The sequence below is a fragment of the Aptenodytes patagonicus genome, chromosome 1, assembly GCF_965638725.1.
Source record: "Aptenodytes patagonicus chromosome 1, bAptPat1.pri.cur, whole genome shotgun sequence".
In the NCBI taxonomy this organism is placed as follows: domain Eukaryota; kingdom Metazoa; phylum Chordata; class Aves; order Sphenisciformes; family Spheniscidae; genus Aptenodytes; species Aptenodytes patagonicus.
In genome coordinates, this window is record NC_134949.1 from 99967638 (window position 1) to 99992166 (window position 24529).

The 24529-nt window shown below is 44.9% G+C and overlaps 1 protein-coding gene across 5 annotated transcripts in view; it reads left to right on the forward strand.

Moving 5' to 3' along the window:
* The first annotated feature begins 354 nt into the window (after positions 1-354).
* The window catches only part of PHLDB2 (pleckstrin homology like domain family B member 2), a 74445-nt gene continuing 50270 nt past the window's right edge, over positions 355-24529 (forward strand). For all 5 annotated transcript variants that reach the window (XM_076350655.1, XM_076350674.1, XM_076350691.1 and 2 more), the window contains exons 1-4: positions 355-410; positions 8679-8788; positions 12147-13495; positions 22466-22846. In XM_076350655.1, coding sequence (XP_076206770.1) covers positions 8740-8788; positions 12147-13495; positions 22466-22846 — 1779 coding nt within the window. In that variant the 5' untranslated portion in view covers positions 355-410; positions 8679-8739. The remainder of the gene's footprint in view (positions 411-8678; positions 8789-12146; positions 13496-22465; positions 22847-24529) is intronic.

Below are 24529 nucleotides of genomic sequence, written 5' to 3' on the forward strand. Positions count from 1 at the left end.
CCGCAGCGGCCCCTCCGCCGGCTGTCCCCCCGGGGCGGCCCCGGCAAGACCCCGCCGCCTGGTCGGCTGAGCTCCCCCACCCCACCCCGCGCTGTCGGTATCCCTGCGCGCGTTTCCCTCTTTTCGCCCGTCTACCTTCTGCCCTCCCCCCTCGCCCCCCTTCAGGCTCCTCTTCGGCCGCCCCGCTCCCGCGACCCCGGCCTGAGGGGAGCGAACCATTCCGCCCGCGGGGGTGCCCCACGCCCCAGCCCCGCCGGGGGGCGGGCGCGCCCCTGCGCGGGGCGGTGCTGGCTGCCGCGTGGGGGGCGGCTCCCGGCGGCGGCGGCGGCGGGGGGAGGCGGGAGGCGGCTCGCAGCAGCGGCCGGGCGGGCAGAGGGATGCGCGGAGGACGGCGGCGGCAGGAGGCGGCGGTGAGTGCGGGGCCGGGGGAAGCGCCGTCCTGCGGGGTGGGTGTAGCGCTCCTGGGCTGCGGCGGCTCCGCTCTCGGCGGCGGAGCCCTGCGGGGCTGCCCGCGGGGATGGGGAGAGGGTCCCCCTCGGGCACGCAGAGCCCGGGCTGATGCCGGCTCAGCTGCTCACAGCTGTCCCCGGTTTCTGGCTACTTTTAGGGGAGTTTGTGCCAAACCCCTCCGCCCCCTCCCGTTTCTGACGGGTGGGGGCGGCGGGGTCCCCCCCTTGCCGCTCGGCTCGGCAGAGACCCTGCAGCTAAAAGGGACGGGACTCCCCCCGTATCCCTTTCGGAGCCGGTCGCCTCTTCCTCTTTGTCCGGGTGTTCCCCCCCGCGGTGCCGGCGGGCGCTGCCGCGTCCCCGCCGGCGAACAAAGCCTCTGCCCCGGCCGGCGGCGGGGGCGTCCGTCCCCGCGCGTCCGTGGGCTGAGGAGGCGAGGGAGGAACCGCGGGGCTTGGCGTGGTTTGGGTTGGTTTTCCATCGTCAATAGCCTACCTGGTGGAGGGAAAGACTTAGGACAAGGCTCTTTGTCCGCGCTTCTTTGTTAGGCTGGTGGCTTTTAAAGCCTCCGGCGGCTGTGCGGAGGCTGCTGTGCCCGGCGGAGATGGGTTTCTCCCAGGGCCGAGCTGGTGATGGATGCCGTCTCGGCATCGCTGGAGTTTAGCAACAGGAATCCGGCATTACGTCTGATTGGCTTGCGGAAATCAAGGGGTTTGGGCTCGGTCTCCCCTGACAGATTTAGAGCTCGTAAGTCACCCCTCGTGTAGCCCTGTCAGCAGCCGGGGCCGGGGTGTGCTTCGGTGACTCCTGGAGCTGCACGCTGGGTGGTGAATTCAGCCTGGAGATCAGAGCCTTTTCGGAAAGCTACCTGCTGCCCACCAGCGAAAGGAGGAACGGGCTGGAAGCTAACAGTCCCCGCTCCTTCTCCTCCTGCCCCAAAGCTGCCTGAGGAATTTCCCCATGTGCAGAAGAGTAAACAGGCTGGCTGTGCTTACATAAAGGCTCAAGCGATGGGCTTTCTGCTCCTGCCACTGAGTGCTTGTGTGATCTTAAACACATGGCTTTTGTCACCAGTTCCTTTTCCCCCAAATGCTCATCTTGTCAATGTGTCATCTTGCCTGTGTGCCTTGACTCTGCACGTGCCCGAATCCTCCATGTCTGCATCTCCAGGGCAGCTGGGTGGACATGTTACCAGTCAGAACGTGGTGAATATTTCATCTTTGTGCCACACATTCCCTCTCTTTTGGGGGAAGAGGGAGACGAGAGAGGCAGGTTTGCAAGTTCTCACATTTGGAGAACTTCTCAATTTTTCCTTTATATTCTCACAGATAAGGTCCCCAAAGATAAGGTATTAACATGGGAAAGGAAGAGAAATGGGAGGAGGTAAGGCATGGTAGCGCCAAATGGACTCGCAAAGGACGAGGATGGGCTTGCTTTCCCACAGCAGAAGAAAGCAATGTAGGAGAGAAGGGAGATGAAGTAATCAGAAGATGGAAAAGTGCCTACCTCTGCTGTCAAGGGGAGGTGTAGGCTGAACTAAGAGGGTAACGGAGAAAGAGATGCTTTTTAGGGCAGTCAAATAGTAACAGCGTATCATTTCCAGAGCCAATAGTACCATTTTTGTTTTATGCAGTTCCTTTTCCACACCAGAAATTTATTTCCCTTCCATTTTTACAAATGCTAAATTGGCTCTTTTGTGTGCCCATGTTTTTACTGAGGGAATGGAAATCTTTGGCAGCAACCAGGACAGGAAGACTAGTCATTTTTTCCATTCTTTCCGTATCAGTTACTGTCTATGCTTATCGGATACAATTAGCAACCAGCTCCTTGAAAGTATGCAAAGATACCACTTGACCATTGTTGGGAAGGAACAAAGTCCACCTTGAGGCTGGAGTTGGATCAGAAGGACTAAAGGGGTTTGGATGGGAAGATCTTGTCTGTCTTTTCCACTTGAAGATCCAGAGAAAAGCTGAAATAATGAAAGTGGGCGGGGGAAAGTGCTGGTGACTGTTTATGAAGGAATTAATGCTGTGTTCACTGCACGTGGAGTGTATTCTCTCCATTTGCATTCATTAAAGCAAGCAGTTAGTTCTGATGTGTAGTAACTGCCAGTATAGCAAACAGTGCTTCCCATTGAATTAACTAAACAGCTATAAGACGATGCCCTGTTTCGGGTGTTCAGAGAAGATGCTGTTCATTTAGATTTTGTTTTAGACTGATGGGGCACATCCAAGATGCCATGGAAATCCAAGGGAAGTTTTCCCCTGTAGAAGGTCCTCCAGAGACTGCAATATAGGAGTGAACTCCATAAATGTGATCAGGCTTGTTTTTTCTTACTCAGATCTCATGCAGGTGGGATCAGTTTTTAAGTGAACCGTTTTATTTAACGCCCTTAATTATATTAAATGGTGTAAGTGCAGGTATAGTACCTATATTCCTCGCTTGAGGGAATGCAGTCCTGGGACTTGCTGATGAATGCTGCCCTGTATTTATGCAGGCAGGCCCATGGCTTGGTAGCACAACAGCCACGGCGGATGCCACTTGAGCTGTCGCTGTCATGATGTGGTTTGCCAAGCAAGTGTGATGAGAAGCATATAGTCTGGGGGCATGCTCGCTACCCTGAGAGTGCTGGAAAATGAAGAAGCGTTAAAGAGCTAGAGGGGACGTTTGGAAATATGGGGCAAGCATCTTGGGAAGGAGACAAATTGAGGAGAAATGGACAAATGAACAAAGAGAGGCAGAAACTGTCAGAATAAGTGGGCACTGGAGGGAACTGATTAACGAAAGAAGTGACAGGCACAAAGTGGGAGTGAAAGAAATCAGCACAGAGGAAAGCAGATTGTGGGCAAAGGTTGCCTGAGAGAGTGGGAAAATGCAATAGACAGGGAAAAAAAAAATGGTAAGGGCATCCAAGAAGGCCAAAAAAGAAAGAAAAGAAAAAGGGAGTAGATGATCTTTGAAGCTGTTCTGATTAGTTTTTCTAGCTGCTTAGATTTTTCTGGGACTATTTTCAATAGGAAAGGAGATAATGAAATACTGTCAGAATAATACCAGGGAGCTCATCGTTATTGGCGTTAGATGAATCAGTGATTGGGTCAGGTAACTGACTCTTAAGCTTAACTACCAGAAAGGTACCAAGATAGAAAAGAGGAGTATGACCGGAGGTTGGCTTGTCCTCTGCCAGCCCTGTTTTTCTGCATGAAGAAAAGAGTTCATTGTTTTCACGGAAATCTATTCTAATAAGTTTCTACCTGTTGGTGGCTTTGTTTGGGCAGAAAATAATTAACTCTCTTCATACCTCAACTTATCTCAGTGAACTAGGCCAGATGAAACAGTGGTTTGTGTGACTGCAAAATAAGGAGGCAGTGATGTCTACTAAAATAATGCGTTTTGAGTAGGTGGTCTAATCTCTTGTCCTACCAAATGCATAGCAATGAGATTAGATTCATTGAAATATCTACTTTAACAGTTTCAATTTCAGGTAAGGGTAGCTATTATGGCACAAAAGTTATAAAGCTTCAACGCTCAGCAGTCGGTGTCTCTTATGTCAGTGGTTTAAATCTCCATTTGTAGTCACCAAACTATAGTATTTACATGGTAATGAATATTTTCATTTTTGATGCGCGTTTAAAAATGTCAGTTGATTAAAATGATTGTGGTTTCAGTCTACTGGAAAGAGCAATTGGTTTGACAATGCCTACAACATCAATCCTTATCAAGTAGGAGACAATCATGCTTATACAGCAGGACAGAGTAATTAAAAAATGTCGTATTTGGGTGCAATTTTTAGAGTAGTTGGGGTAGTTGTTCCAGTAAAATAGATGTAGTTTATGAGGGGAATAAAGTTATTTAGGGTGTTTTCTGTTGTTGTTGTGTTGCCCTTTTTCTGCTCCTTCTCCAATATCCAACATGGTAATTTCTCAGAGGAAGAGATAAGCCATAAGAGCAAATTCCTCTGCCGCTCCCTTTTCCACATCGGAAACCTGCAGGATTACGAGGGCGTGACTTAGTCAAATCTGATTCACAGATATTTGATTTTTAATTTATTTAGTCTTGGTGAAGGTGCTAAGCTGCGAGCTTTGGGAGCTAAAACACCTTATGCCTGTAACCAGACCTTGTGCTCACTTGCACCGTGGGGACCAATGTATTGCAGGACCTATATCGTGAAAAGCCAGGGACTGAGCAGATTTCAGGGCTACGCTGGCAGGAAATTAGCTGTAGTTTAGGGTCTAGTATATTGTGTTGCGGGGGAGGATGAGGAGGAGGAAATGAAAAAGGATGTTTAAGGCAACCTTTAGATAACAGCCTTGCCGAGTTGCGCAGTTTTTGGCAGAGATGGCTGTGCTCTCTCTTAAGGATGTGTTAATTCGCTAGTTTATGGGTACAGAATCTCCACCAAATTATGCAGGTGCCTTTCTGTGAATATATTGTTTTAGTTTGACAGTAGGCTTTAAGGGGTTGGGGAAAGATGGATTTACACTTAAGTGTTTTCGGAGGTAAACTCTAGATCCTGGTGAGTTTTACTTTCGCACCAGTTTGAGCCTATCAAGACTTTTGTCTGTAAATAAGCAAAGTAAGTCAGGGGAAAAAAAAGAGGCTTGATTTAATCAGGAGCAAGTACATTGTCCTCAGATTGTGCAGGAAAAGGGTAAATCAACTTGGTAATGGAGCAGTCCATTTATGCACGGAGGTGTGCTCTACCATGGGAAAGTTAAATCTCCGGGCACCGAAGCCATCAGCACTCATTCACCAAATTTTGTTCAGGGTGTAAAAATTTAAGAGTCTTTCTTGTTTCCAAAACAGTGTGTGTTTTATTGGAACAGTGGAAACAGACCGTAATAATTTGAAAACCTTCTTGTTTCAGAACAAATTAAACTCTAATGATGTTGCATGGACGGTGGCAAAGATGGGTTTTTGTCCTCGCCTTCCATCACTTGGGATTTCCTCTGTTTTCCGTGGGTGGCTGTACGCTGTTGTAAGAGTTTCTGAAGAGAAGTGTCAGAGACAGGAGAGGGGACAGGAGCTGCCGGGAACCACTGGTAATGTTTTGTGAGAAATGAAAATGAAGAAACACTGAAGAGCAGAAAAGCCTTAAAGGAAAGATGGCTGCATTCGAGAGCTTTGTTTAAAATTGACTGTTTATTTTCAGTCAGAGGAGCACTTTAGCAATGCCTGAGGCATTGCAACCCACTTGGTAATGTAAGAGCAAAGTCGGTGCCATAGCAGGCTCTGCTAAAGGGAGGTGGGCGTCAGCCCCGGCAGCAGTAAAGGAAGGGGAGAGAAACTACGTGCTGAGAAACCATCGCCCTGAATCTATGGGCTAAATGTTGGGTAGAGCTGTACCTGCGGCTTGGTTGAGCTGCAGATCTAGGCTCCTACACCAAGGGAAAGGAGTTTTTACTGTAAAGCCACCCTGTGTTATATCTTAAAATTGGAATGCTTTGTTTGACTCGCCGCCTGTTTGAGTCGTGAATAACTGTTTCTTCTGGTCATTAGTGAAACAAAACTTAATTTGGCCTGGGCACTGTAGAGATGAAACATGATTGGTAATGCTGTATACATTCACTTCAGATGACTTTATAAACCCCAGATGAAATCATTTTGCTTCGTTCCAGCCAAGGCAGAGCGTGGCATGTGCTCTGTAACGAGAGTCAGCCTCTCTGGTTGTTGGATGAGGCCCTGCATAACCCTCATCTGAAAGAATATGATTTCATGAGAGAAGATAAACTGTGGATTCTGAGCTGTTCATTTGCTTAGCTCATTAATTCATTGTTTCTTGTTTATGCTCACAGTGGAGAGTTTTAGAAAGTTCTTCCCCCCTCCCTGAATCCAATTATTGCTAGGTGACGACTTCTCTGATCTCTCATCCTCTGAGAGAGATGTGTAATGGGTTCTCAAACTTGAACTGAAACCATATAAATATTTAACCTTAAAGACATTTTCCGTTCGACTATTAGCAAACTCAGGTATTCACCAAACTGAACTGAAGACTGAATTTTCAATTACATAGAAACCCTTCCCTCTCAGCTGTTCTCTCCTTAACGTTTGTCACATTGATTAAGTGGTAGCCATCATCTTATGGGATAGAAAGGACGGGGTTTTTGGTGATCTTACCAATGATTTTAACCATAAAGCAGCAATGTTAGAGCCACAGGAAATCCAATTATACCTTTTCCTTTCTTTTAAAGCAACCCTTTCTTCTGTCTTTTAATTCCAAGTTGCCCATATTTTAGTTTTCTGTTTGATGATATAATTATACTTTTGTTACAGAACAGTGTGAAGTGCTGAGAGTCACTAGTTTTCTGTGTCAAGTTGAACTGAAAAGTTAAAGTTTTGGTTCTTTTCTGGGGAGCTCTGGGCCTGAAGTGCAGTATTTTTAATAGAGATTACACAAGTGATATGCCAAGATGGTAACGTAGCGGCAGTTTTAACAGGATTTCTGTCTTAGTCCTTCATGTTCAGTAGGCAGGCAAAAGGCAGAGAGCCAGTCCGGCAAGTGGGAGAACTGCTGTTAACTCTTGCTGGGGTCAGCTGCCTGTCAGCCGCGGCCCTGCCGGGGGGGTCCGCAGGCAGCCCCCCAGCCCCACTCCTGGCAAGGAAGGCACCTGGGATGCTACGCAGGTTTTGAAAGTTTGGAGGATGCGAGGCAAGCTGGAAGGAATTAGGGAAGGAGTCTCTCCATGGGGTGGAAGACCCATTGGGTGAAAAGGATGGTAGATGTTTCATGTCAACAAAATAACCTGTTGAGCATGAAACTTGGGTTGAAAAGCTATCTGCTGTACAGGCTGTTTCCCACCATCTGCTCTGGAGAACTTCAGTCCTCTGGTGCTGCAGAGGGCAGATGTGGTGGGTGAGTCCCCCCAGGAGGTACGGCGCTCTGAGGGTCTCCTTCCTCACCCTGGCTCCTTGGAGAGCGGTGCCGTTTTTGGGGAATGGTAGATTGTGTGCTCTCGGAGGAGGCTGTCAGGGTGAAGCCCACTTCTCACTGTGAGGTGGGGGAGACGTGCCCGATGGGGTGGAAACTCTTTCCTTAGGAGTGAGAAATGACCTCTGCAGAGAAAGAAAAAGCACTGCGAAGTGAGACCAGCACAGGGGGATTCCTGGGGGAGCAGATAGGAGGACAGGGCCTGGCCCCCCGTGGGAGAGCACCTTGGGGGGAGCAGGTGAGGGAGGAGCCAGAGGTCATGGCAAAGGAGCCTCCCTCTGCAGGGATTAGCAGCCAGCTCCCTTCTGCCAGGGCTGTTCTGCCAGGAGAATAACGTGGAAAAGCATGGCACGAAAAGTCTGTGCAATGGAGTCCTGAAATGTTGCGGCTGTGATGACTGTGGTTAATTAAATAGGTGGCTCGTCTCTAGACAGCCCCAGACATCTGTCTCCATTCTTCACTTGTTTTTCTGCTGCTTTTGTATTTGCTTGTCCGGAGTTAAAGCCCAGAGGACCTACAGATGGTCACCATTAATTTTGTCACTTGATGCAATTTTTTTTTTAAAGCTTTTCTGTTGGCCTTTTAAAAACAGATGTGTGTATAAAAAAAATAAATCTTTTAATAGAACAACTCACTAGAGATCTTCTATTTGGATTTAGATTTAATTTTAGACTTTAGTGGCTGCGATTTAATTTTGGCATTTCTTTTAAGCCAAGTCTCTCTTGTAGCTCTCTCAATTTTTTTGTATTTTTTTTTTAATAAACTTTAAGGAATCTCTTTGCATTCCTAGTCTGGCTGCTTTGGCACCTCAGAAATCATAGCATGCCAAAACGTTTTCTGTGTTTTGGATTGCATACCTGTTTTTCCATAGGTTTCTTCATGATTGCAGATGCTGTTGTTGCGTGGGCTGAAACTGGGCTATGGGCTTTCAAAAATAAAATCTTAGGCAGAAAAGTCCAACCTTGTTAACGATTTCTTAAGGAAGCCACAGGATTGCAGACAAAACCTGGGAGCTGTGACTAGTAACTGCCTGCACAGAGTCAGGATCGTAGGTAATAGCTGATTATCAAATCAAATTATATGGACTTTTAAACTGATAAAACAACTGCAGCCAGTTTTTTTCACAGTCTCCACATTAAACATGGAGTGCCCTTTCCAAATATCTTTTAACATATTTCTTTTTGAGTAGCCTCTGGGAATTTTACCATAAGAAAAGCCAGTTTTGGTCTCTATTATACACTTGAAAAACGTTCTCAGAAGACACTTCTTAACACAACATTTTTTTCTTTTGTTACTTTATTTGCAGGTCAAAATTTATCTGGTTCACTCAGATTAGTGCTGTTTTAACCATCCTGTAGAAGACGAATATGATGCCAAACAGAAGTAACCTCTCCTCCTTTCAGAATGTTGGATCAGGTAATCAATTAATAATAATGAAGTTTGTTTGTAAATGTACTGAGATCTTTCAGAATTTGTTATTGATTTTGGTCCTTTAATTCTCCTGACACATGGATAAGATCAGCGCGCTCTTCTTATTCCATGTCTAACTCTGTTTACCAGCCAAAATAAGGCCACAGCTGGATACGCTGCAGACAGCCAACCCTCCCCCATCAGTTTAATGCCTGGCTGGAATGGATATCAGTGACCCCCAGCTAAACAACTCGGGAAAGGAAGAAAAGGAATGAGGGGGGGGGGAAGAAAATTTAAAAAATGGAAGAATTTCCTTCTGTATAGCTCCAGGCAGCAAATACTTTGCTAAACAGAGGAGCCATGCGCTGAAGGTTACCAAGCGAAAGCTGGGGCTGACCTGGATGCAGGATGGGTTCAGGGCATGCCACGTGCTGGAGCTCCTGGCCTCAGTCCCTATAGCTGCATGCGAAAGCAGCGTCACACATCCTGGCATATTCATAAAGTCTCATCCCAAACATTACCCTAAAAATAAACAAAACAAACAAGATCTGGTTTGTGGGAAGCAGCTACGGTTCAGCTAAACATGTGCTGTCGTCCAGTTGGGATTCAACCGTATGATTGCGGGCACTGTGTGCTGGAACCAAAAACGCAGAACTGGCATAAGGTATAGTAGAGAAAAGTTCAATCCGAGGGGCTACATGAAGGTATCATGACCTTTTCTTACTGTACTTGTTTGGATTTCAAATACAATGAACCCTTCATTGCTGTGGTGAACAGGCCTGAAAGTTTCCATGAGCTAACTTGTTTTTTGGCAAAAGCATCCAGTCTTTTTAGGATTAAATGTGCCCTACTGGTGTTGCAAGGGAGTAATAAACAATTATTAATGTCCCATTAATGTGTCTGCTAAGCTATTTATATAGGAGCCAGTGGAATTTATGCAAAAACATTGGCACTTCAGCTGTGTTCAAGTTACGATTTGGACAGTACAATTTTGATATGAGATTAGCTTTCAATTTTAAGAGAGATTTGGAAGAGGGAAGGAGAAAGAGACGAGGATGGAAATTAGGTTCCGTTCCACAATGGAAGGCTAAGTGTACAAGGCATATACATTGTGCTTTATATCTGTGCTCTTAAATAACTTTTACATCTTGTTCTTCTTCCTTATAACACCACTAATATGATGAATGCTTGATCTCTTCCAGATGATTTTGTCTTGTCCCGACAAGTTCTGTTGAACGTGGGTCACGTTCCTCCTTTTGTTCATTTGAACTTCATCATTGCTGTTGATGAAAAGTTGCAAAAATAGCTAAAAAATGTCAAGTAAAATGTCAAATTATAAGAAACTGCAGTTTCACTGCTCACAGTGGTGATGGTCTGACGGAGAGCTCTGTGAACTTACTAGTTCAAAGGCAACTGAGATAGTTGTATCATCATAACAAATGTGTTAAAATTACAGCAAATAAAATCAGAGTCAGCATAAAAATATTAAATTCTGTGTAGTAGTAAACCTGAGGCTTAGTTTTGAAGCTGCAAGTTAATGTTTTTGGCCACTACCAGAGCTTGTAATTAACACATGCTTAGCCAGGTCCACTGTGCTCGAGAAGGTGTCTGAATTTTTTTTTTGTTCCACACACCCCCCAGACCCCCCTCCCCCAATGCTGACTCCTTTTATCTTCTGCCTATTCAATTACACTACTAATGATGGTTACCTTTGTTCTTAAACTTACGGGTTTGTTCCTTAAGAATTGAGGAGAATGTGTTGCTACACACTCAGACTTACCACAGTTTGCGTAGAGGAAGCCTGTGCAACAGAGGTCTATTGAATGATGCCCTGGACAGTAATGAATTCCAGGTTTTTTTGCCTTGTTAGCAAGGAAGGTCCCAGAAACGAGGACCCGCTTAAAGAATGCATTGCCACCTTCTACTAGATATCTGAACCTAGTGATCCTCAATGAAACCAGATCATATCAGCTCTGGTGGGGGGCGGGAATCCAAGTTTTGTGTCTAGGTTTGTATAATTGTCTGAAGTGGTACTTGGAAGAGGATTAAAGTATTGCCTCTGAGGATTTTAAAGGTACTTTACATGTTTGGATGTTAGATTTTCCTGCCGAGTGACAAGCTGAGATTAGGTTTCTCACGAGGTGGCCGAAGTCACAGGTGAAATGTGACTGAGCCAAGAGTAAATCCCAGATTTGACCCATATTTTCAGAAGCAACACTCGCTGGCACTGCAGGAACTGACACCGAGGAGCGCTTTATTAGTTCGAAACACAGCCTAGCACATCCAAGGAGCTGCTGTAAATGTTAATGGTGCCATTTCTGCATCAGCTGAGATCTAAGTGCAAGCCTGCTGGGGGTCCTGCACGTCCTGCAGTGACTGACACTGTCAGGAGCTGAATTCCTTCCTTTGCTTTCGGCAAAGTGGGGCTCAGAACTGTAGGCTGGAGGCTGACACATTGTTGAACGGGAACATCCACCACAGCAAAGGCGCTTTTGGTCGGTGTCCTCTTCCAGAATATAAATTATAATTCTGAACAAGCGTTACGACCTGGAACCTTAAACCCCATCGGTGTTTTTAATGGTCATGTGATTTTGTTGTTGTTTTGAATGAAGTCATGGAGCCTAGCATTATACTTCCTTAAGGCTATCTTTTAACTAAAGTGCTCTTTGCAGGTGTAGTTACAGCTTTGTATTTTAAGAGCACTGAGCTGAAACACCTTGAAAAATGTGCCTCGGTTTTGTACTTTTCCATGAAGCTTTGCGTGGCAATCTGCAGAGTAAGCGGAAAGGTGACAAACTCCTACTGAGCTTTGAATTGAGCTCATTAGCATATTGGGGCTCAGATGCGCTAGCTGCACAGGTTAAAAGAAGAGGTGGTCGAGAGCAGTATCTTATGTTCTGTATCCCGAGCCTTGGGAGACCTGTGTTCAGTTCTTTTTACTCTGCTGTCTGCTTTGCATCTTCTCCCTGCACCTCAGTTCCTCAGCTGTAAAACATCAGGACAGTAATGCTTCCTTGTTTCGTGGACACCTTAGGAGGCTCAGGATTACGAAGGCTGAGCCACAGACTCCTGCAATGGGTAGGACACCAAAGAAAGTCTAGCCTCTTTCCAACTGCGGTGCTGGTTTGTAGTATGAATTTGGTGATGTCCCTCTACCCCTTCTTTTTTGGTCTCCGTCTTTTGCAAAAACAGAGATGGGAAAGTTGTGCATCCCCTCCTTTGCTTAATGATCTGAGACGCATTTATTACAAGCACAGTAATTATTACAAAAAGTGTTCTTTTCAAGTTAATGTGCAGGCATGCATATGCAAGAGGCTACTTACTTGCTAGAAACTTTTTTTTTCTTGTTTTCTCTTCCTTACAGATTCCAGTAAGATTATGGCAGAGTATAGCCACGCACAAAACCAGATGGAATTACAAAATGCTAGTTTGGGAAAGGGTTCTGTGGCGAATTCCCTTGAAAATGGTCTCCAGGATATTATGGAAAACCTCAACCCGAAGAAATATTCATCAAGTCTCAAATTTAAAACAAACGGGGACTATGCTGGCTCGTATTTAACCCTTTCACAACCTATGCCAGTTAAACCTAATCCTTCCTCCAGTGTTAAAAATACACACTCTATTACCAAAATTCAAGGAGGCAAGCAGTTCCCCTGTGAAAGCCCATATCTTCCAGATAAAAGCATCTCTGTAAAGCATTTGGGTTCTGTTTCGGGCATGTCTCCATGCCTCAGCGGGTACAGTTTAGGAAGGACAGACTTTGATATTCATGCCAGTAGAGAAAATGAAAAATCCCTTGGACACATCGATAAGTTTCACTACTCAAAGTACAGTCAGAAGAACAAATCGTACGACAACGTCTACTTCCCAGGAATGCTGGAGACGAAGAAGATCTCGGGCTCTCTTCTGACCATGTGGAATGGAAGCTCGGGGAACGAACTGATGCTTTCACCTGCTAGCAATTCGGGGGCGGCCAGCATGCCTTCTAGCCCAAAGCAAGGCAGGAGAATGAATATTGAAGACAGCCTGGCCATTCACATAAAACCCGTTAAGCACAAGGATGTGATGATGGAGACTCTGGGTTCACGGCCCAGGAAATACTCTGGTGGATCTCTAAGTCATATGGGAATGTACAGTCGTTCCCTACCCAGACTTTATAAATCAACAGAAAGCCAGCTGGTGCCGTTAAGTTTGCCCCCCAGAAGCTCTCTGGGTAATACTAAAAGGAAAAAACTTGGAGAAAAAGATCTACCTCAGAATGCTTTAGATGCTGATAATTACCTGAATTTTTCTTCTTGCAGCTCAGGGGTTTCACCACATGCAAACTCTGTCTCTGGGAATAATCCCTACGTCAGTTCAACTCTTAGTGTTCCCGCAAGCCCTCGAGTTGCTAAAAAAATGCTTTTAGCACCTTCTTCCCCATATCTTTCCGAAGATTTTGATAGACTTGGACTCTCAGGAACAAGTCCCAGTAGTTCTTTCTCCCCACTGGATTTTGACAGGTCATTCTCTGTCCGAAGAAACCTTTCAACCAGTTCTGTGGAACTTGATGACCCAGATCTGGAAAGTTACAGGCAGACGCCAAACTCACTGCAAACATCCATGCGGGAGCGGAAGAACAGCATTAGCTCCATTTCGGGAAGAGAAGACCTCATGGACTATCACAGGAGGCAGAGGGAAGAGCGGCTTCGGGAGCAGGAGATGGAACGGCTGGTAATTTTTTCTCTTCCTCTTAGTTTTTCGTGGCAGTTAGTATTTGCAAAATGTCCATCCCAGACCTAGCCATCAGGAGGGTACAGCAAAGCATAAGCTGCCGTGTTTTGAAATTCAAATGTTGCCTGCTTCGGGTGCCTTGTGTCTTATCACAGTCCATGAAGCTAATGCTTAAATAGCATGCTGCTGTAACAGCTCGGATAGACAGTACCATTCAGCCATCTTAAAAAAAAAATGTTGGAACCATGTAAATGGCGTTCAGTCATCCTGCGGGATCTGTTAAAATGTCTACATACATAAAACCCACAAGTTGCACTGCAGGGATCCTGATGGCGCTGTTTTGTGGTAAGTGGCTAAAAAAAAAATGAGACCCCGCTATAAGCTGCTCAGCTGTGTGTGCTGCGGAGTCAGGTATACATTGGTGTGGGTTCAACATCCATCATCGGAGCTTTCTCTGCTTGGTTGTGGTTTTTCCTTCTGAGTATTTTCATTAAAACATAGGCCTCCTTGCTTCTCCCCCTCCCAAAATGGAGAGTAGCAGAGGGGGACAGAGTTTCTCTCTTTGTCTCTAGTCAACATAAAGCAGTGCATACTGCTTCAGCTCGGGATTAAACTTGGTAGTAAAATGTAATTTCTGTATTATTGTAACAACTTTTGGGTAGGAAGAAAAAAAAAAAGGTCTTCAGAACACACAAAGATAGTTGAAACAGTTTCTTGTTGGAACTGTCTCTGAAAGGATACTTAGTATTTCTCTGAAAAAAGTTTTCCCAGTGGCTACAAGAGTCTCCTATCCTATTAACATGCGTTTGCATTGTACTGATTTTATAGCCCACACAGAAACCAAGGTCGTTAGATGGACCAATTTGTATTACTGAGTCTTAGATTTGAGACATAACTTTACATTTGTGTGCTTTAATTCAAATCTTCATGCATTTGAACAAAATGGGGATAGGATACTCTTAAACCTGTCTGGTTTGCATACAGACAGCGAGCCTGCAGGGGAGTTCACTTCCCGGGCAGGCCGGGGTGAAAAACCGTGGGGAGGCGAGATGCAGGAGCAGTGGCGAGATGCGGGAGCAGTGGGGGGATGTGGGAGCAGGGGCTGCCCATCAGGGACCACTAGCAACGGTCCAGCGCCTGTGCAGGGCCACCGCTCCCATTTCGAGCTGCACCTTCAGCTGAAGGATTGCGACCTGTTTGGGTCTCTCCCTCCCATCTCACCTATGTCCTTGACGCAAGTTGGAGAGGAAGCTGTTACGCAGGCAGGAGCCTGCCTTTCCGTCCCCAACCCGCTCAGCACTGTAGTCTGTAAGACACACGCTGTTGGTTTGCAAAAATGTGAAAATGTTCATCTTTGCCTGCTTAGAGCCAGAGCCGTAGAGTCGAGGCGCGGGTGTGAGGGGGTGGCGGGCAGTGCCCCTCTCCCCCCCTCGGTGAGTGGCAGGGCATGCACACCCCCACCCTGCCTTGCCCCCTCTGCCCCCAGAAACCTCCGCCAGCTCCCCTTGAAGCTGCGGCTTCTCTGGAGCAGGGGCCGGGCTCCCTGGGGCGAGGAGGGCCAGCTGCGAGTGGAAATGACTGAGCGGCTTAGGAAAAGTTGTTGCGCTTGTGCACGCAGAAGTGGAAGCATCAGCAGAAATGCTGGCGGGTTGTTTCTTCCTGCTGCCTTCTCCCTGCTGTTCCTCCACTCCCTTTGGAAATCTCCTCTCTTCTCCCTAGTCCTGGTGTTTTGTGAGTGCAAAGTGGTGTTTGCTTCTTATCAGAGGGTTTTCCAGACAGTCATGCTGTAAAACCTCAGATAATCGGTCATAAAAGACAACGTAGTAGAGCGTATTTGTATTTCAAAGAGAACAGCGCTTTTTCTTTTTTCTTTTTTTTTTGTGGTGAGGGATGGAAGATATGGGGTTGTTGCAGTGCTCAGTAATGCTAACAGTTGTTCTGGTTTTATATTTGGATGTAAAGACTACATTTTTTTTTTCTTCACTATTTCTTTTCTCGATGGACCATACCTCTGTCAAGTCCTGATTCTTTAAAAAGAGAACTTGCAAACTGTTTTTCCAAGCATGTTAAAGCTTTTGAAAAAAGACAATGTTTTGTGTGTTGCATATAATTTGAACACGAAGGGACTTCTGCCTGCTTGAGTTCGTCTTCTGTTCAGGATCCTGCTCAATATTTTTTCCCCCTTGTTTTGAGCTATCTGGTGGAAGAGTTGAGTATCAGGAGAGTGCCTCCTTCCAATGGTTTGAGGGTCTGAAAAATGCCATAAATAGGCTTTTAAGATCTCTGAGAGGAAGGAATGTATTTGTGTTTTAAAAAAAAAAAAAAATTAAATAAATCCCGACATCAGCTCTTTGTACATTAGGGCCTGTCCTCTTTGTTTCATTTTTGTCCTTCTGAGTGGATGGGTCTATCCAAACAGGGTCTCTATAATATCCAGCCTGAGTTTCTAAAGAGCAGCTTTGTCTGACCTTTGTGAAATGTGAGATGGACAAAGGTTAGAGATCAGGTCTGCTCAGGTCTCTTTTTTTTTTGGGGGGGTGGGGGAAGGTGTGAATAAAAAACCCCAACCAAACAAGCACCCATGGATAGCAAAACTGCGTGCTTTGGGTTCTCAGCACTGAGTAAAAGTCCAGGTTGAGTGGCTGGTAGGTAAATGGCAGGGGAAATGTAGTCCCTCTTTACGCAAGTATTAGACTATTACATACTGTGGTTTTTGAACCAAGGTAGAGAGAAGAGAAATGTAGGACTACTCAAGAGAACTTCATCACAAACGTGAGCCTCTTTAGAGCATTAGACTGCTCTACAGCCCAGATAATGAAATGGAGAGCATCTTCATTTGCACCTGCACTGCCCCTGTAGCTATCCTGCTGGCACGGAGTGGTTTTGGGGTGTTGTGTTTGATAGCTGCTATTCACCTCTGTTTGTTTTTTGGTGGTGGTTTGTTTTGTGTTTTTTTAGTAAAACCTATGTACACGTTGTAGTCTGTCCTAGTATCTGCCCTTGGTCTCTTCTATTTGCTTTCACTTTTTATTCTTTTTCTTTTCCATGTAAATGATTCTATGAGTTTTACTTGTGCTTAGTTCAGTTTTTAAGTGACAGAGGCTCCTCTGGAAGTTTGCATTTTGAGCTCCTGCTATGGCCTGCATATGAAACCAAATGATCTGCTGTCATTGCCCAAAGAAATAAACGGAGAATTTAAAAAATGGTGCAAACAGTAAAAATAAGAATTTCAGGTTTGTGGGGTTTTTTTTAATGATTTAAATGTCTGAGTTTTAATGTGTTCCCATGCACCAAACAGAAAAGACATGTATGTACTTGTGTAGGATTTGGTGTTTCTCCCTCTCTTTTTCTTTTGATTTGCCTTTTACGGCTGGGTTCACCCAAACTAGCTGAAGACTGGTGCCACTTCTGTTTTGCCAGCCGGTCCCTCTGTGACTTGAGGAGCGGGAGGAACTGCAGTTCCTGTTGCTGCCATCCCTCTGGCCTTACTCCTGAGCGCTGGGGACCGGTGGGCTGTGGGAGCGGGTGGGACGGCGCAAGGTTGCTCCTGGAGCTTGCACAGGCAGCAGGCTGGTGGGTCACAATCTGCTTCTGCTTCCTCTCCAGCCCAGCTGACCGGACATCGCATCTTGGCGTAGGGATGTTTATACAAGTTTTACGCAAGTAGAAGTCAGAGTTAGCTATTGCTGAAGCTAGCCCAGGAGCCTTATAAACAATAACAAAATTTATCACTGTGATCTAAGAATATTCAATGAGATTCAGTTAGCTATTGAATTTTTTTTTTAGAAGAGGAAGTATCACTCTTTTTTTTTTTTTTCCTATCTGAGGTAAAAGCCCAACTGTGGTAGCTGCTGGAACTGAAAGGCAGTCTTTCTCTTCAGCCTGTGGGGAGGTCGGGAGTGGAACAGCATGGGCAACGTAGTCAGACAGATATTAAGGCCATCTGTTTTGTTTGACACCCGCTTATTTGAATAACACTGAACTTGATTTTCTAATGCTGGTTTTTAGGCAGTACAATATATTTCCTCTAGATGGTGGTAGGTACTTAAAAATTACATGTGCTGTATCTGCATGATACCATCCATAGTCCAGCTGTCTGTATGGCTCTGTAAACATATTCTTGTTAATGAAGTTTTACTAGGTGCAGGAATTGTGCTGGGAAGGATTTCAGCTTATATGACTGATGCCCGAACAAGCGATAATAAAATTCAAGGAGCTTATTCCCTAGTCCACTTTTTCACAGTCAGAAGAGCATTGAATTTCATTAAGTTTATTCAGCAAGTAGGAAATAATACAGAATACCTTTGTGCCTGGTTTGCATTGATGTATTACTTAGGAATTTTCAAGGTGGTACTGCTTTAAAATTATGGCTAGTAGAGCTTATTTAAACCTCCCATACAGCTTGGAAAAAAATCTCATATACATGTTTTATAAATTTATTTTTGCACTGTGTCTTTTTATAGATCCTTTAAACATAAAGTACCCAAGCTGTACATAAAAGTGTGACTTACCTCTTACAGGAACCTCAGCCAAGTAGATGAAGGCTAGATCAAGGTAATTTTTCCCACCGCTAGTATTTGACAATCTCTATAGTGTTACAGAATAGCTACTTAACATCAATTTAGTTTACTAAATGAACAAGTGCCATATAATAGGATAAAAAAAAAACCCAAACCCTGCAGCATATAATTAATACTGACAACTCAGTAAATTTTCAGGAGCATTCAGTTTTATTTGTGTTCCAAAACATTTCTGTGGGATTTTTAATAATCCAAAGTGTGGATTACATATACTTAATTTTTGCAGCTATATGTCTTATGCAAATGAACAATATGGGCCAGGAAGAAATAAATTTCAGGAGACCTATTTTCATTTACAGAACTTAAGTACTACACTGGAGCTCCTTCAGGCTCCTGCCCGCAGTGTAATTTGAAAAGGAGCATCTGCATAGGTACTGTAGGGGCAAAAGGGCACTGGTCTGAACAACGCTGTTGTTTTGGAAGCCGACGGCATTTCCTCAGGAGCCGAGTGTGTGCGCCTGCAGATACAGGAGCTAATTCTGCAGAAAGTCCTCTGCTCAGTTCCTCCCTGGAGGCTGTCTCTACTCCGTGCCACTGATCTCTCCTGCTTTTACCAGTCCGTTTCTTCTGTGCCTATACTGGGAAGGTAAGGACGAGGTGTGCCAGCCTGGTCCCTGCACCCGGTCCTCTGCTCTGAGCTGAGGTGGTCTCTCTGCAGCGCTTCTCCGTGCAGGTGCCTCTGCTGTGCAAGGCTGCCTGCGCATCGCCTGTGAGAGACGGACATGAAATACGGGCGCTTTTTCTGAATTCTGTGCTGCTAGTGGTAACCTCAGAGCCAAAAGACTGACTATAGCAAAACAAGGACTGAAAATAAGAAAATAAATGAGGCTGGAGTGAGAAACTGGTGCAAACTGGAGGGAAGGAGAAGAGCAGTTGGCGAGCTGTTCTCAGACACAGTTAAAGTCTAGCTCTGAAATAAGCTTCTCGGTATTTGACAGGTGTGAAATCACCAGCTCCTTAGAAATGCAGGAAGGAAAGAGAAACCTTTCTCCTGCCTCTTGTTGGTGGGGTACTGAATGTACTTGTAGGAAAGAAAGTTTGGGGAGTTTCTGCTGCTCTCTTCCCCAGTCTCTCTGCCTCTTTCCCCCCTGTTCTTTTTGACTAGCTGCTGCTCCAAGCTCTTGATGTGAAGCTGATTGTTTGCCTGCCCGTGAGGTTTTTAAAGAGCAACAGTGGAAAAGTGCTGTGCTTTGGTAGCTGAAAAGAGCGACAACCTCTTCTTCAGACAAAGGGAATCCTGGCTGCACGGACTAGCCATAATTCTCATTAGCGTTGGTCACAAAGGATAGACTGCACATGCATTTTTAATGAAATGTGGGGTTATCCAGTTGCTAATGACACTTATCTAAAAAGCTTCCTGCTTGCCACAGCTGATTAACCAAGTCTTGCCTTGATATCTAGATACAGCATCACCTCTACGCATTTGTAAAATTCACATACGTGACATGCAGCAGATGAACAAATCCAGGAATCACTGACATGGTTGCTGTTAAAAAAGTGGGAGGTATTTATCTCTGCTATTTTGGAATATTTTTCTTTACAGTGTGCCAGGGATGTCTCTTAATGTCATTGTTAATCAATAACAGAGGAGGGTTGTTATCCCCTTATCCCACCTTTCTCCTTCAGCACTTAAATTTCCAGCCACCCACAGGTGATGTGTAGCTTTGTCAAAGCCAGGAGTGGTGAAACTGCTCAGGCAGAAAGTGCACAAGACCTGTGTACCCCTTTTCGTAGCAGGTAAGAGATCCACTGAAAATACATGGAGAAGTTTTAGTCTGTTAGAAAGGACATTTTATGGGGAAATACACTGAAAGGCTTACAAGGCTTGATTCAACACCCCCTGCCTCCCGCCAGAGCCAATTTTAAACCAGTTTCCTTCTTTCGACATACCTTTTTTTCCCTCTGCTGTGTTCAGCGTCACAAATAACTTGTGTGGTATTTCTTGCAAAATTATTGACTGGATTTTCCATGTGCTACTGCTTTTGCACTTTCCATTGCAGGGGTGCTTTCCTAGCTCGCTGCTTGACTCAGAAATTTATGTTGGAAACAGTTAAATGCAGGTGTGCTGGAGCTGGAATGAGTTGGCCGAGATGAAATGATGAGAATAGAGCGTATAAAATAACCACAGAGCTTCCTGTCCGTAAGCCTCTCGGCACATGTCAAAATAGAAGTGAGAGATATTGGTATTTCTGTAATGTGTCTGAAAGTTCATCAGGAATTTTTTGAAGACTGGCAGAAGTTTTCCTGAGCATCTGAGACTTGGGGGAAAAAATGCCTTTTTTTTTTTTTTCTTCTGCCTGCTCAGCAAAGGACGGGTTTGCAGTGAAAGCCCCTTACCTGACCGCTTAGGCTAGGATGAGCAGCGGCTGCGCTTTGAAATTTGCCGTTTCCTGTTATTATTGAAGGGATGGAGGCTTGGCGTGGGGTAACCTGATACACCCTGTTGTTGCAGGGAAGGATGGAACTTCATGTCCTGATGCCGTGTTTCCCATCTATAACCATTACGACGACTGTATGAAAGGGCCAGGCCCGGTGCTGTCACAACAGGGAGAGCTGCATAATTACCGGCGATCCCAGCCAGCACTTGCACAGCACTTTAGGAATTGGGTTGTGTGGCCAAAAGGCTTAGTAAGAGGGAGGATAGCGGCGTTGGAAGGGTAAGGGAAGAGGCTTAGGGTCTGGCAGTGGTTGCCTGGAGGGAACAAGGCTTTGGGGAGTTATAATTATGTCGATCATTTGGGGTTGAAGGATGTCTGCAGAATCTGCTGGACCCATTTCATGGAAAATACAAGCTAGCAATTGCTGCCCCGCAGCTGCCCAGGGCTCTGTTATTTCAGCGGCTCGTCTCTGCCAGTGCTGTTACAGGAGGCTTCAGAGGAAAGCTGCGGTGGGAACCTGGGAATAAGCTACCTGAAGGCAAAATTTCTGTCTTGCGGTGCTCTCTCGGTTGGGTAGTGCTTGGAAACGGATGGGTTCAGATGGGTTCTCTCCAGCTCAGAAATGCAGCTCTTAACTGCGGGTGATGCGGGGTGATGGGAACATGTAGTGCATACACGTGGGTAATCTCTTGGTAGCTGTATAAAAAGCTGGGTGCTTGTAAACCAGTGTTAAATTTTCATAAAACTCCAATGGCTTGCTGCAGGGAAGGAGCAGGCAATGCATGGCCCGACCTGTTTTGCTTGATTCTTGCTATCACTTGCTGATGGGCATAGAGAGTGTTAGGACTGTCAGAAATAGCTGCTTTGCAAATCCTGTTTGCAAACGTCATGCCAGGTAGAGCTTGGAAAGCGAATACATCTGCAGTGGTTCCTGGGGAGGGAGGCTGAGGATTTTGGGTTTTTTTGGCTTTCTTTTTAAATATGACTAAAAATAAGAAGGATTTCCTAGAAATCAGAAGTGGGATCATTAGTGCAGGTATTAATGCCAAGCATGGAACTCTCACAGTGATCTCTTTTCCAGCAGAATTTTCAATAGGCTTATGGTAAGCAATTTTTTATTTACATTATTTTTCTTCTTTAGCAAAAGAAACATGAAATTACATAAAAGCATCACCTCTTTAGTATATTAAAATAAAACAAATACAGCTTTCTGATACTTTTTGTAAAGTATCATAGAGATTTTGAAATCTTTCAGGAATTGGATGTTTATAGCAACTTGAAGCACGTGAGGTCAAACTGGCACAGCTATTCAGCTTCTCAAGTTTGAAATGTTGTTATGAATCCATATGGTATTTGGGTTAACTGGTAAATAAAGATTTCCCCCACCTCTGTGCATTTGACATCTGTTGTATTTTAGACGTGATGCCTCACTTTTCTTTCTGTTAATGCTCCTAAAACAGTGTGTTTCAAAATGTGGACTAATTCTCTCCCAAAGAAGGGAATCAAAGTTAACAAAACAGAAAACAAAAAAAAGTCAGGAATGAGTGAGTTCATGGAAAATCTGTGCAATGTTTTGCAGCTTGGTCGGAGTATAGCATAAGTGTAAAGTGGAACAATTAGTGATTTATACAGTCAGCTCACTGGACATGTGTAAACACAAATGGGGTATGGTTACAACAACCTGAATAAACAATATTAATATTAAAATTTTCTACATTGGAAAGATAAATAAGTGTCAGGACATCATTTAAGTAGCTATTCATTTCTGTGAAATGTACTTTTAATTTTTTAAGTTCTTCTTCCATGTTAACTTTGATTCTTCATCTTGCACTGTAATTTATTTATGTATCTGTTTATTATATCTAAGTGCTAGAGACATACATGGAACTGGAGGACTTTAACCCTTCACTCTTTTAAAAAAAAAAAAAAAAAAAAGCCAGCAAACTTTTTTAACTTCATCTTTACTTTAGCTCACATGTGAAGCTTAGTGCTATTATCTACCTTTAAACTAGGAACGACAGCGGCTGGAGACAATCCTCAATCTGTGTGCAGAATACTCCAAATCTGACAGCGCCCCCGCTGCAGCTACAACAGTTGCTGATGTTCAAAAAATTAACAAAGAACTCGAAAAACTTCAGCTCTCCGATGAGGATTCGGTGTTTGAGGACTCACAGGTGAATCTGGAAACGAGGTTCAGGAGCCACTTGAAATCATCTGCAAGCGATTCGGACTTCTCGGAGCTGAGCAACCACAGTCGCAGCACTGCTGCTTTCCTCTCGAGAGGGTTGAGAGCCGATGAGCACTTCAACGAAAGCGCGAAGCCTCCACCTTTTGCTGCTCCCGGCTTCCTGAAGGATGCCACCGAATCGTCCTACCTAAGCATCACACCAAAGGTAACACTGAAAGAGTACAATCCAGGTTCGACTGCTTGAATTCCTCCTCTAGGAGTTGGCTGTCCTGACAGGGGCCACAGTTAGGATGGCTTAGGTGTGAGAATTAATCTCGGAGCTCATACAACTTAGCAGCCAGCAAATGATTTTTTCATTTTCTGTGGAAGCTATTGGTAGTCAAAGTTGTTGTTGTTGTTGTTTTTTTCTCAGAGGGATGTACAATTCAGGAAGAGTTTTAAGATTTTTCTGAGGGAGAAGGATTTGCTTGAACAATTATAGCTACTTAAATAAGGAAGGTTTCAGGAACCCTGCTTAGCACCATGCTGGGATGTAGGATGGCAGGGAAGCTCTGCCATCTTCTCCCAGCCTGAGGCTCCTGTCTTGTGTGAGAGGAGGATGTTTTCTCGTGGGCAAACCAGAACAGTCACACGGGAGGTGAAGAGGAGTTGCCTGAGCCGAATTTACTGTCCTGTCTCCTTTCCCGGGGTTGGACCTGAGCCACTTGTCAAATCAGCTGTTGCCTCCTCTCACGGGCTGCACCGGCAGCAGCCAGCCTCCTGCCTCTCTAACCCAACTTCTGTGTTCAATAAGCTGCAGCTCCTTTCCTGTGTCCTTCACACTGCTGTTCCATTACTGAAAGGAAATTGTCCTTTAAAAAATGAGCTAACAGCATTCCTAACAGTTTCCTTCAGCTAGGGCAGCAGCAGCCTCCTCCGGGCTGGGGCAGGGGCCTTTCGTCGTCTTGGGTCAGCGCCTCGGCTCTGGTGTGCCAGACCAGTAGTGCAGCAAATCCTGGTGACAGGCAGTGTGTTAAATAACTATATTCTAGAGTTAGAATCAGGAGCATAATAAGACTAAGCAAAGGCAAAAAAGCAGGTTTCTGTTTAACAAATTCACACCTTCAAAATACTTTGTGTCTCTCCTTTTTACTGTTTACACACTGTATGAGCTTCAGCACGGTTATATGGCTAACATGAATTGTATTTAACCTCTGCTTAACTTACATCCTTATAGTCAATAGAAGTGTGTGTGTGTAGAAGAGGAGAGAGGTGCAATAGAAAAATATTTTATCTTATAAAGGGGTATCTCTCTGGAAATCTGTCTGCTGAGTCTTTCGGTGTGAAATTATGTTGAACAGAAATGTGCTATTATGGCTTTACTTGGTCTTTCTGTGTTGAAAAAGTAGTAAGACATTTTACTTAAAAGTTACTGTGGTCTTGCATTTCTTTCCCATTTGTTGCTTTCTTTGTGCAAGTCAGAGATCCTATTTTAAATCCTTATTAGGAAGTTGAAATCGAAGACGTTATGTCAGCATTATCCGAACAGGATACCGGACAAAAAGAGGTTTTCCTGCTAGGATTACTAATGCTAATCAAGGAATATCATTCATCCATTCATTGTAAAGGGGGTTCTGCTAAGCCCTGAGAAAAGCAGTAACAAGCAACTGTGTTAATGAAACACAGCTCATTGTGTTTTAAAATATCGAGATCAGATTTGTTCAGGATAAAATGCCTGCTCTCAGAATAGCCATTCCGTAGCTGAGCCTCTTTTGAGCAAGGCTGTGTGGTCCAGTGGTTAACGCGGAGCCCTGCACGCAACCCACTTCTAATTCTGCTTGGGGACAATGAGCGAGCAGCCTTACCAGAGTAATTGGATCGCAGGCCCCTGGGGCCAGATGAACATGAA